General features: G+C 51.4%; 5 protein-coding genes across 5 annotated transcripts; 3 read left to right on the forward strand and 2 right to left on the reverse strand.

Annotated features, from left to right (window-relative positions):
* Positions 1-1,173: 1,173 nt before the first annotated feature.
* BDR25DRAFT_309670 (uncharacterized protein) lies at positions 1,174-1,790 on the forward strand (the record flags this gene model as incomplete). Its single annotated transcript, XM_033691107.1, has 2 exons — positions 1,174-1,405; positions 1,546-1,790. The coding sequence occupies 2 exons, from the start codon at positions 1,174-1,176 to the stop codon at positions 1,788-1,790; spliced, it is 477 nt and encodes a 158-aa protein (XP_033553085.1).
* Positions 1,791-2,375: 585 nt separating this feature from the next.
* BDR25DRAFT_64645 (HD-domain/PDEase-like protein) lies at positions 2,376-6,063 on the forward strand. Its single transcript, XM_033698868.1, has 6 exons — positions 2,376-2,389; positions 2,461-2,928; positions 2,983-3,628; positions 3,674-3,840; positions 3,895-4,490; positions 4,546-6,063. The coding sequence occupies exons 2-6, from the start codon at positions 2,730-2,732 to the stop codon at positions 5,956-5,958; spliced, it is 3,021 nt and encodes a 1,006-aa protein (XP_033553086.1). The 5' UTR covers positions 2,376-2,389; positions 2,461-2,729; the 3' UTR covers positions 5,959-6,063.
* On the forward strand, positions 5,996-6,752 carry BDR25DRAFT_349360 (uncharacterized protein; the record flags this gene model as incomplete). Its single annotated transcript, XM_033694541.1, has 4 exons — positions 5,996-6,358; positions 6,406-6,478; positions 6,516-6,564; positions 6,623-6,752. The coding sequence occupies 4 exons, from the start codon at positions 5,996-5,998 to the stop codon at positions 6,750-6,752; spliced, it is 615 nt and encodes a 204-aa protein (XP_033553087.1).
* A 795-nt stretch (positions 6,753-7,547) lies between these two features.
* Positions 7,548-8,372, reverse strand: BDR25DRAFT_199454 (uncharacterized protein; the record flags this gene model as incomplete). Its single annotated transcript, XM_033684372.1, has 1 exon — positions 7,548-8,372. A coding segment is annotated over one exon (825 nt), but the record flags the coding sequence as incomplete, so codon positions are not given.
* A 1,466-nt stretch (positions 8,373-9,838) lies between these two features.
* On the reverse strand, positions 9,839-10,795 carry BDR25DRAFT_210438 (aquaporin-like protein; the record flags this gene model as incomplete). Its single annotated transcript, XM_033684646.1, has 3 exons — positions 9,839-10,089; positions 10,139-10,439; positions 10,496-10,795. The coding sequence occupies 3 exons, from the start codon at positions 10,793-10,795 to the stop codon at positions 9,839-9,841; spliced, it is 852 nt and encodes a 283-aa protein (XP_033553089.1).
* Positions 10,796-11,061: the final 266 nt, after the last annotated feature.

Raw genomic sequence — 11,061 nt, forward strand, 5'->3', positions numbered from 1 at the left:
CTGACCTTGTCAAGACAGGTTGTCCTTGATACTTGGACTGTCACCCGGGCGGCTGGTACGTGCATTTTGGCAAGTCCACCAGTAGTAGTACCCGATATCCAAAATCGCGTATTGATAAATTCCAAGGTGTTGGACAAGGGCAATTTAGAAAACATATTGAAAAAAAATCCTCTCTTCACCCATCGAGGCAGCTTCATCCTGAAACCGAAAGGGCCTCGATACGTGATTGGAGGATATTGAGGGCTTCCCGATCTGAGCAACATCCTGTTCGCTGGGTAAATGTCGGGCTAGGGGAGACCTTGGAAGCGATCTGAATTCGGGATTTTCTCGTGCAGACAGCGATGTTTGTGCTAGGATCAGTTGACGAAATGATAGACAGGATGGACTGCCTTTTGCAGAAACATGGCTGCTGGCGGGAGCAGATGCCAGCTGACCACTGTTGATCGACAGCCTTTTACGAAATACTTATCGGTGAAGAGAAGTCATTTTGGAAGTATTAACGACGGCATGAAGTCAGAAAAAAATGAAAGTGATTAGGCGTGAAAGACAATGAGAGTCGCCACAGCATGGGTTCAGCACACCTTGAACAGTGCTGGTCTCGAGTTGTGCACCATCCGTGGTCGCTTCGCTCATCGCTTGTTGCTCGATGTGGAAGGATCAGACATAAAAGTTGTGTTGTAATTGGTGGCAAGTGCTTTTGCTTACGTGTTACCTGTCTGGAGAGGCGACCGAGGAATGTCTGCGTTGTTGTGGGAGAGATAGCACCTGCCCTTCCGGTTGTAGGAGCGGCTATGAATAGTGTCGAAATGGAGAATATTAGACTAGGATCCGGCGTGGCTTGTGCGAAACGTACTGCTGTCATCTGTATTGCTTGGAGCGAGGATACTCGAGAACGATGAAAGGAAATGAGCTGCAGTTTGGATGTTAACTGCGTTTGTGTGCTTCCCTCCTTCTAGACATATCGGGCTGGGGGCTCGCGTAGCTCAGTCGCGCATCCCAAACGGCACCGCAAGCGGTCCGAACAAGGGTTCAAACGACAACGGTGGGCGGGTTTAGAGAATCGCGATCAGTGTGTGACGGCCAGTGATATGAAGAGGCGGCAATGATGCCTCGCTCGCCTCTCTTCTAGAAGGCTTCCTCGCCAGGATCACGCTTGTGGTCTGGCGAGTAACGATGTGGTGGCAAGAGAAAGCAAGCGGGGAAAAGCTTGGGCCTGTTGTGCCATCCTCCTCAAATGCGCTCCATGCGATCACAGCATCAGACGTGTGCGACGAGAATGTGACAATGCTAATCAAGCGACTGAGCTCACAACGGAAAGGATGCGAGCGAAGGATGCTATGCGACTTTGATATTACACTGATACCGCCTTGCTGTGTCGGGCAACGGAGGATGGCGGCCGCTGCAGGTGAGTAATAATTACCTGCGTATTCTCAGTCCGCTTCCCGTCGAGCTCGTTTCAGAACCTTACCGGCTTGCTTCCCCTCAGCCCCCAGCTGCATGCCAAGTGAGCGGGCGGCGCATTTTGCAGGGCATCATGGTGCGCAGAGCAAGCGGAAATGCTGCTCGCTGGTCGCGCGAGGGCGGAGATGGGGTGCACTGACGACCGCCATGTCCAGCGCCGTGACAAGCTGCAGACGGAAGAGCACTGGACTTATGCGCGGTACACGGAAGAGCTGTTGTTGAGGTTGGAAAGGCGTCCAATAGCTATTTGCGAGGCGGCTTCTAGCGTTCTAGAAGGGCTCTTCGAAGTGGGGAGCGCAGAGGATGCCATCGAGTCCGTCCAATGGTAGCACAAGGCTGCTTAACCCTTTCTCTTGCACGCCCATCACCACTCACTCTCCCTCGCCACGGCTCGACACCGAATTAATCCCCGACGATATCCACCCACCCCAAAACTCAGCTTCCGCTCTGTCGCTGCTCTGCGCCTCGATGCTGCCCATCGCGGTGTCAATTCTGCGTGTGCGCTGTTTGCGACACTGACGCTTTTACCCTCGAACCCCTGCGTCGTTGTCGCCGCTGCCATCGCCCTATCCGCAGCCTCCCTTGCCGGCGTACCCTCGAGTCGACGGCCCACGGCGCATTTTTTGCCCATCGCGACTTCCAAGTTCTTTCGAGCAGCGCACCCCTCGAACGCTGTCTACCCGACCACGGCCAGACAAGAGCAGTCGGGCAGTCGCATCCCAGCAGTTGCCACCAGCAGTATCCGCGCCTGCCGTCCGACTGTGTCGCGATTTCTCCTTCCACGTCGCATTCTCCGCCCGCGCTTTCCTATCCTCCCATACCGTAAACAGGTCGTCTTCATCGCCGCGTCTTTGCTTCTCCCCCTCCCATTCTCGATCTCGACGTTGTTTAGGCCTGGCTGGGCATCGATACCAGGCCGTCGTTTCAGGTTAGATCTCAGATCAGCGGGCGCTCTCGTGCCCGCCTCACGATTCCCCCACACTGACCAGTGTTCTGTAGCTTCTGCAACATCGCGGCCTTTGCTTTTATCTACAGCTGGCTACTTCAATTGATACCCACCCGTCGACGACAGCACGATTCCTCCGCGAACCCCCTCGAACATTCGCCAGCACGCTTCTCCCCCTTACCCCACTCACACGGCCCTCTACTGCTGATATAAACGCCCCTACATTTGGCAGCAAGCCTTGCGCATCCTCCCGACAGCGCGGGAGGCTCCACGGAACGTCGGAGACCAGCCCCACCTGGTCGCCGCAGTCGCAGTGGAGACAATGGAACATGGCGCGTGCAATGTGATATACATTGACCGTCGGGCGAACGACGAACATGTGCGGAGAGAGTCGTTGTCAAATTCCATTGCCGCAAGAACCAGCACGGGGAGCTTTCTCCCCAACTACTTTGGCCTGGGTAAATCACCCCCCCACGAAGTCCACTCGAATGTGGAAACTCTCCTCTCTACTTTTAACGAAGGTACGTTATGCTCTATATCCCGCGCTTCAGCCAGTGCCTCACACGCTTGAACAGTTCATATCTGTGCATCTGGCGCTTCGTGTCTTTCCAAGCTCTCGCAGCTCCTCGAATCTTCGCCCGGCAGTGTGCCTACGATTGTACTAATCGACATTCCGTACGACGAGGAGCAGAGGTTAAAAAGACTCTCTCGCGAACCGCGCACCCCATCTCCGACTTCCACCCGAATAGCTAGGACAGACACTATCGAGCCAGATGATATTTATGGGATGCATCTGTTACTGCATGTATCGTCTGAGATCCAATCGAAGAACTTCTCCAAACTTGTGGTTCCGGTTGTTGTTCTAAGCGGGCTTGACCGCGAATGGGCGTCGAACGCTCTTCCATCTCCCAGTCTCCATGGATCGCAGGTTCTTACAGATACCGTCCGCCTGGTTCGTTACTTGGATGCAGGAGCCGTGGATGTGTTGTCCAGCCCCCTTTCGATAGACAATGTCAGTGGGTTGGCAGTCCATGCGTACAGAGTTCATAAGGAGGTGTCTCGCGAAGACACGGGTTTTCTCACCGTCAAGAGGAATAGGAAGTTGTCATGGGTAGGCGTAAACGATGCAAAACCGTATGGCTATCTCCGGGAGGCCATGGTGTCCAACTTAATGAGCGGCATCTGCAACCCGGAGACCTTTGGAGAGTCACTAGATTCAACGTATGTTCACCAAATTTTGCGAGACACAGCTGCTTACATGCACAGGGACCTATATATTTCCCAAGATCGACGTGATGTTATCGCTGCTGCGATCGGTTCTTGGAATTTTTCTGCGCATGACTTTACAGACGACGAGCTCTTATACGGTTCTCTATTGATGTTGAAGCATGCTCTTCAGATGCCCGAGTTGGAGCACTGGGGAATGCCTGAAGGTATGAAACATGGATGTTAGCAAGTATCTTCAAGTTAGCTGACATGATTGGCAGATGAACTAATCGTCTTCCTCCTCGCCAGTCGTATCGCCTATAACGAATTCGTGCTCTACCACAACTTTCGCCATGTCACCGACGTCCTCCAGGCGCTATTCTATTTCCTTGTTCAGATCGGTACTCTTCCTCCATATCCACTAGGTAGCGTGCACCCACCTGTAACCGAGAAGCCTCCTATAGCGCAGCTTCTAAAGCCATTCGACGCACTAACCCTTCTAATCTCGGCCATTGGTCACGATGTTGGACATCCTGGTGTCAACAATGCCTTTCTGGTTGCTCTCAATGCTCCCCTTGCTCAGCTTTATAACGATCGCTCCGTCCTTGAGTCTTTCCACTGCGCTGCATACTCTCAGATTCTCCGACGTTACTGGCCAAAGGCTTTCTCAGATGCTGCAATGAGAAAGCTAATGATCAACAGCATTTTAGCAACGGATATGGGGCTGCATTTCAAGTATATGAGCGAATTGGGCAACGTGCAAGAAAAACTGGCTCACGACCAGAATGGTATTGATGGATGGAGTGGTAAAGTCCGTGATGAGTACAAGGATCTCACCTGCGGGCTTCTGATCAAGTGCGCCGATATCAGCAATGTTGTAAGTTACCAAAGCGCTTCGTATCTAAGAATACCTTCTGACTGCCATCATTCAGGCTCGAAAATTCAACACTGCCGCACGTTGGGCGAACATTTTGACAGACGAGTTCAGCAACCAAGGTATCATGGAACAGGAACTCCAGATACCGACGTGTCTTTTCGGTGGCCCGCCGACCCGTAATGACATCATCAAGCTCGGGGAGTCACAGATTGGCTTTATGAACATATTTGCGAGGCCACTCTTTGAGGCCGTTGCAGACATCCTCCCTGCAATGCGATTCAGCGTTGATGAGATACTCATCAACAATGCAACCTGGGAAAAGAAGATCAGGGAAGAGCGGGAGAATAGAAAGAACCCGAACCTCGCACTTGGCCTACTGACTCCTGGATATGCAGCCGACTCCACTCCAAGCCCATTGTCCGGAAGCCCATCGAAACCGCACCCTGATATCTCGCAGTTGGAGCCCGAACGATCAATACAGAGTCCGTCAAAGACCACCAATCCGGACAGCTTGGGACGACGAGGCTCAAGTGGCTCTTTCCCGGCAATAGTATCAAGCTCTCGAAGATCATCACTTGGAGTAGACAAAGGTTCACGACGTTCTTCCGGTACTGGACTTCCCGGAACTCGTTCTCTCACCTCCCAAGAGAACCAAAGTCAGTCAAGGCGCGGCAGTGGAGACGCTAGTCTAACCGCCATTCTAGTGACACAGACACCTAACGCGCCTGAGAGGCCAGGAAAAGAAGCTAATCTTGGTTCCGGACCGCGTTCCAGCTCTCCATCACATCGGAAAGACACCTTGACCAAATCATCACCGAAGATGTTTACCAAAGCCCCTGTTGAAGGGGAAAAGGAGGGGGCTCGGCCACTCACGGCACCTTCCTCAGCCAGGCGTAGCCAGGGTAAGAGCCCGATTGCATACAACCCTTCGTTCTACCGTTCGTTACGACCTGAAGGAGTTGGTCCTGACTTTGATTCCGCAGCCAATCTCTTTCCTATGCCTCATCCGCCTTCACAAAGCCATTCTGAGGTGGACCTCTCGCATGCGCCAAATGGCAACTTGGACGGCTCAAAATTACATCAGTGGGAATCAGCCAAACTCAGCGGTGACAGCAATGTATCTCAATCCAATGCATCACGCGAGACCAGTCGCAGAAGTGAGTGGTGGCGTCAGATGAGCTCGCGACGACGCACGAAAGACTTCAGAAATGGAGAGACTAACATCCATGGTCAGCAGAAGGAAATGAACCTGGACCAGACTATCTCGAACACCACTTCCAATGCAACCTCACCAACATCTCTAAGTCCGGGGAAGAGTAGCCGGACCGGGAAGCTCAAAAACTTCTTCAAACGAAAGCCCCGGAATAGTGATGAGCAAGAGAAGCAACTTTCGAGCTTTGGCAGCTCTTCCCAACTTAGGACTCCTCCCACAAGTGATCCAGGTATCTCAGTCAATAGCGACGACTGAGCGACGCCGGTCTTGTTGCTTATATTCTTTCTTCCTCATGAGCTGTTGGACTCTGCACCTGGACACTTTTCCTATGTTTGGACGCAGTCACGCGAAAAGTAATTTTTTTCATGTTCACAACGATCACTGCCGACCCAATGCAAGGTCTCACATTTGTACGGAAAACATTTCCTTGGCCTCATTACCTCTCTTGACGCATGACGTAACGGATGCAACGAAAAGGTCTAATCACTGTAATTTTGCTTCATGGGGTCCGTTGGAATTGCCTTTTCAGCCTTTGGGCGTTTACCGGTGGATGTATTTGCAGCATTCGCCTCTCTCTTCGATATCTACTTGCATTTCCAGTTCGGGCACTACTCGCTCTCGGGATAGCTCATCGCAGGGCTCCTTCCGCGAAGAAGTCGGTATTCATCTGGGACTTTTTATATATGTCGCGGGCGAAGAAAGATGTTGGACTTGGAACGGAATGTTGACGCATTTTACCGCGTGTGTAATGCATTTTCCGGTGGTTCATTAGGCAGTTTGGCGTGGAAGCAGTGAAAGGGTAGGCGCGTGAGTTGTGTGGCATTTTCCTCTCTTTCTGTTTGATTCCAAAAAGCGCAAGATGTGCAGTGTACGTTTCTTTGTCTCGCCCTCCGCTGCTACCGGGATGGCGGTGAGGCAGTGGCGGCTATTGGGTTGGGTTGGGACGGGAAGCTCGATGGACAGAAGAATATCTTTCATCTTTTGTGATGGGATGGCGCGGCGGCACTGCTATTCAACGAGTGCATACCGCAATACGAATTAAGGCATGAACATATCTCCTGACACAACCCTCTCGTACTCAATCTCCTGTAAAGTTCTGTACCATATATCCGAGTGGTGTTGGTAGAGGTACTCGTTTATGATTGGGTTTATATTCTGATGTGCATCGCACGTCCTCGTGTCAACCTAGGATTTCCAGTGCCAGCATCGAGTATTGATATCCTCTAGGATCAGTATGCGTTCCTCTCATCTTGTTGCAGTTTTGTTTTCCGAATGCGGAAGACCTGCGAGGAGGTTATGCTTATGTTGCTGTACGCCTGTTCTGTTTTTACCTATGGGAATTGTGAGCGCAGAGTGAGTCTCTGAAAGATCCGTAATCATTTTCCTGCATACACTTACGCAGCTAGCTTAGCGCTTAGCCAGAATGCTCCGACGAATTTGAAAGGGAAGTACTCGATCTATGGTAGTGCAGAGGATGTGCGCAGGTGTGCAGTACTCTTGAGTAACCGCAGTCATAGACTACAAGAAGGGTAGCTAAGAACTCCTAAGCGACGGAGTGTGCGCCGTGCTCTATGTGGATGTCTCAGTCAGAAGCAAGAAAAGGGGGTTAAACACAACCACACAGAGAAGCAATGTAAGTGTAGTGACTAAACCTCTGCTTGCAAGAGAACCTGAACTAGTCATCTGAATACCCCGACACACACCCCCTCAAACAAGTAAATACCATCCCATCCAATACATTAAACTTACTTTCCCCTCACTAGACAGCCCTTTCCCTCTTACACAAATCTCGTATCAACGCTCGCAACCCCACCTAATAGCGTCCCATTCACAAGCTGATTCGTCGTCACATACAGTATATGCTGCAGTCCCAAATCCCGCCTTCCAAACCTCGCAGACGTCGGATCGGGCAACAACGTCTCATTCACCACCTTCTTCTGCTTGCCTTCCATATCAACAAAATACAGCCCTTTAGGATGCAGAGCCATCCAAGCATTCCCCTGACTATCAAGCGCAAAATCGTCGAAGCTCCCCACACTAGCATCGATGCGTGTAAGGACGTCCACCGGCCCCATGACTTTACCCAAAGCGCTGATAGCAACCCGGCCAAAGACTCCTTGAGCGGAGTTCGCGAAGTAGAAGTGGTTGTCTTTTGTTCGGATGCCATTGATACCGAGAGAAGGTGCGGGGCCTGTTGGTGCGAAGAGAGAGTCTTTGATGGCAAGATCGTAGGTTCCCTTGGATATGTCGATGCGCCATACAGCACCCAATACAGAGTCAGATGCTAGAAGGAGGTTTTTTGACCCAGGAACAGTCGCCAATCCGTTCAGGCCAACAGACTCGGCAATGGTGACGATTTTCTTCACAACCGGCGTTTCGGTACGAAGATTCAAGGCATAGATGGATAATGAGCCAAGTTCGGCTCGCCGGATGCTAGTGTTCCACGTCCCGGCAAGGAAGGCATATATGTCCGGCAGGATTTCGGTAATACCGCTTATTCCGTTTGAACCTGGGGCTATTTGGAGTATAGAAGCGGAGGGTTGGGGACAGGTCGGGTTAATAGTGTACATGGTCATGGTTGCGTTGCCAAGGGATGTGAGTAGTAAGTGACCATTTGGACGGACAGCGATGTTCTCAATGAGGGTTGGAAGAGTGGTGATCTGGTGAATGGAGGAAGATGCACATGATGTAAGGAAGGAAAAAGATAGGGCAAGAAAGATGGAAGCTGTCGTAATGCGCATGGTGGTTGAGGGGGTACCTAGGTTGTGGAATTATTAGGTGACGGATTAAACGACGACAGGAAAGATCTAGGGCGGATGGCTTCCTAGAGATTTCTGATTGAGAAGAAGTGTCACATCTCTCATTTTATATCTGTGTTGTTAGAAGGGAGCCACCTATATGGTAGTAGTTAGCCATGTTGAATCCTTCAACACTAAGGTTTTGCAAGGATGCTCGTACAGTGCTGACAGGGCCTGACGTGGAGATGAAGCTACGGTCAGGCCCTCCCTGTAGGCTGTGAGAGACATGTGGTTCGTAGCTTTTTCTGCATCGGGGCGAAGGGCCTCAGCTCGTATAGAAGGAATTAGCGGAGATAACTCAAACTGCAAGAGTTCATTCAATGTCGGGGGGGATGAATCTCCGATCACGCGGAGAATGATCAGCGTGACATGCAACAGGCGCGGTCCGATGTTTAACGCAAATTTCAAGAAAGATGAGCTTAAGGGATTTACAGGAGACAGCGAGTATCTCAGAGCGAGCCGTTAACTTATTGCAGGACCAAGAACCCACGTCAACATAAAGTGTCACGAGAATAAGAGCATAAACAAGATGAACTTCGCGATAATTTAACGGACCGAAAGTTACACGCAAACTAGGGCTTGCGCTCGTCCTTACCCATCCCACCGGTTTTTTTCTTTCCATTTGCCGGAAATAGTACCATAATGCTGTGATTGTGATCCTGCCACACACACTCATGACCAACCGAGAACATTTCCATAATTTACCTCCCAAACAACAACCGCAGCAATACACTTTCCAAGGTCTGGGTCCGGCAGCGGGCAACTAGGGACGTTGGAGCACTAGCACTGCTAAGGACAAAAGAAAGACCGCATTATAAAGTGAGGAAGCCAAATAACGGCACGGTAGAGAAGTTCGCAGAAATCGGGATCATCTGCGCGAGACTCTTCATGTCAGGAGCTTGACCCTGAGCTATGGCCCGCGTGACCGGACTCGGCACTCGGGCCGCTGCTGTAGCTGCTCTCAGTGTCGTGTTCGTGGTGGCGAGAGTGTGATCGAGAGCGCGAGTAGGACGACCGAGAGCTGTGGCGATGCTGGGCTCGAGGGCGGTCTCTGGGATGGTCGATAGAATTACGGGAATGGTGGCCGTCACCGCCGTGCTGGTAGATCGGCATAGGTTGGCTAGGAGGCGAAACAGTGCCATTGGTGACTGCAGAGGTTTTTTGGTAGTGAGAAGTAGTAAATGCGTGGCGGTGAGGTGTAGGTTTGTTGATGGGGTGGATAGGAGGCATGAACTCCGATTCGTCAGTTCCATCAGTGCGGCGGTCTAAGAGAGTTTAGAATGAGATCGAGGATCACAAGAACGCTTGCTGGAGAAGCTCTGCACAAAAAAAGACTGCTACTTACTGGAGCGTCCGGTCTCGTCGATAGGGTCGTCAATGTAGCGAGGTCCTTGACCATCGGCATCAGCGCCGGGATTGGCTGTCTCGTATTCAAGAACCTTAATCAAGCGGTAAAAGATAACGGCCACAATCGCACCTAATAACGGGCCGATCCAGTAGATCCAGTGGTAGCCATTGAATGTGTGGAGGATGACATCAGGGCCGAAAGAGCGGGCTGGATTGAGTGACCCTCCAGTGAAGTAGACGCCTTGCATGGTCAGCAAAAAGAACTGTTATATTAAGAGGAATGCCCTGACCAGCCAACTCAGCAATAAACAGAGCTAGTCCAATCCCAATCGGTGCGAGAAAAGTGGCCTTATGTTTCTCGGCTGCTAACATGAAGATCGTGAAGATGAGCTCAGCTGTGAGTAGCATCTCGATGAACAGTCCGCGAACAATGGAAGTGTCGCTGTGAAGCGTAGTTCGAACGGCGAGGGGGCCAGGAAACAGCGCAGACACGATTCCAGCAGCGGAAATCCCAGCCAGTATTTGTGAAACGATGAGCAGACCCGCCTTGAGCCATCCGATAGCTCCAACCAAGGCAAGGGCCACTGTCACCTAGGAATTACGGTATTAGCATAGAAACGCAGGGGAAGAGGGAATCTGGGACATACAGCAGGATTGAAGAGACCTCCACTGATACGGAAGAAGATCCAGACATTGACTGTCAAGGAGAAGCCAAAAGCAAGCGCGATGTAGAGTAGGGCTGAGGTGCCGGGAGGAGAGCTAGGGCCGGCAGCAAGCATGTTTGCAACCTGGGTACCAGCGAAGGCGAAGAACAGGAACAAGGAAGTGCCAACAAACTCGCCAAGCATGCTGATAAACATGATGCGGATTCTGTTCGGAAACCATCCACATCCCGGCAGGCGTTTCTCCCCGGGATGCCGGGGATCTGTCGTGTATGCTGGTCTCATTCCAGGCAGGACCATGAAGCTCTCGGCGGGTCTGTTGACATTCATGCTGGTGGACTGGAAAGATGTGGTTCTCACAGTCGGTCGATGTCGCGTGGATGAAAGCGGGAATAAACAGGAGATGTCTTTGAGGGGAGAAACTTGGTAAATACGACGTTAGGTAGGGAGTGACAAAGGATGTGTAGGGATTAGGAAAATCGCTCGCAGTGATGAATCTGAAGGCAGTACACGTTGAAACGATGAGGTGAAGGATATGAAGAGAGCTTAAG

This window comes from Lindgomyces ingoldianus (genome assembly GCF_010093535.1).
Source record: "Lindgomyces ingoldianus strain ATCC 200398 unplaced genomic scaffold BDR25scaffold_3, whole genome shotgun sequence".
Lineage (NCBI taxonomy): Eukaryota > Fungi > Ascomycota > Dothideomycetes > Pleosporales > Lindgomycetaceae > Lindgomyces > Lindgomyces ingoldianus.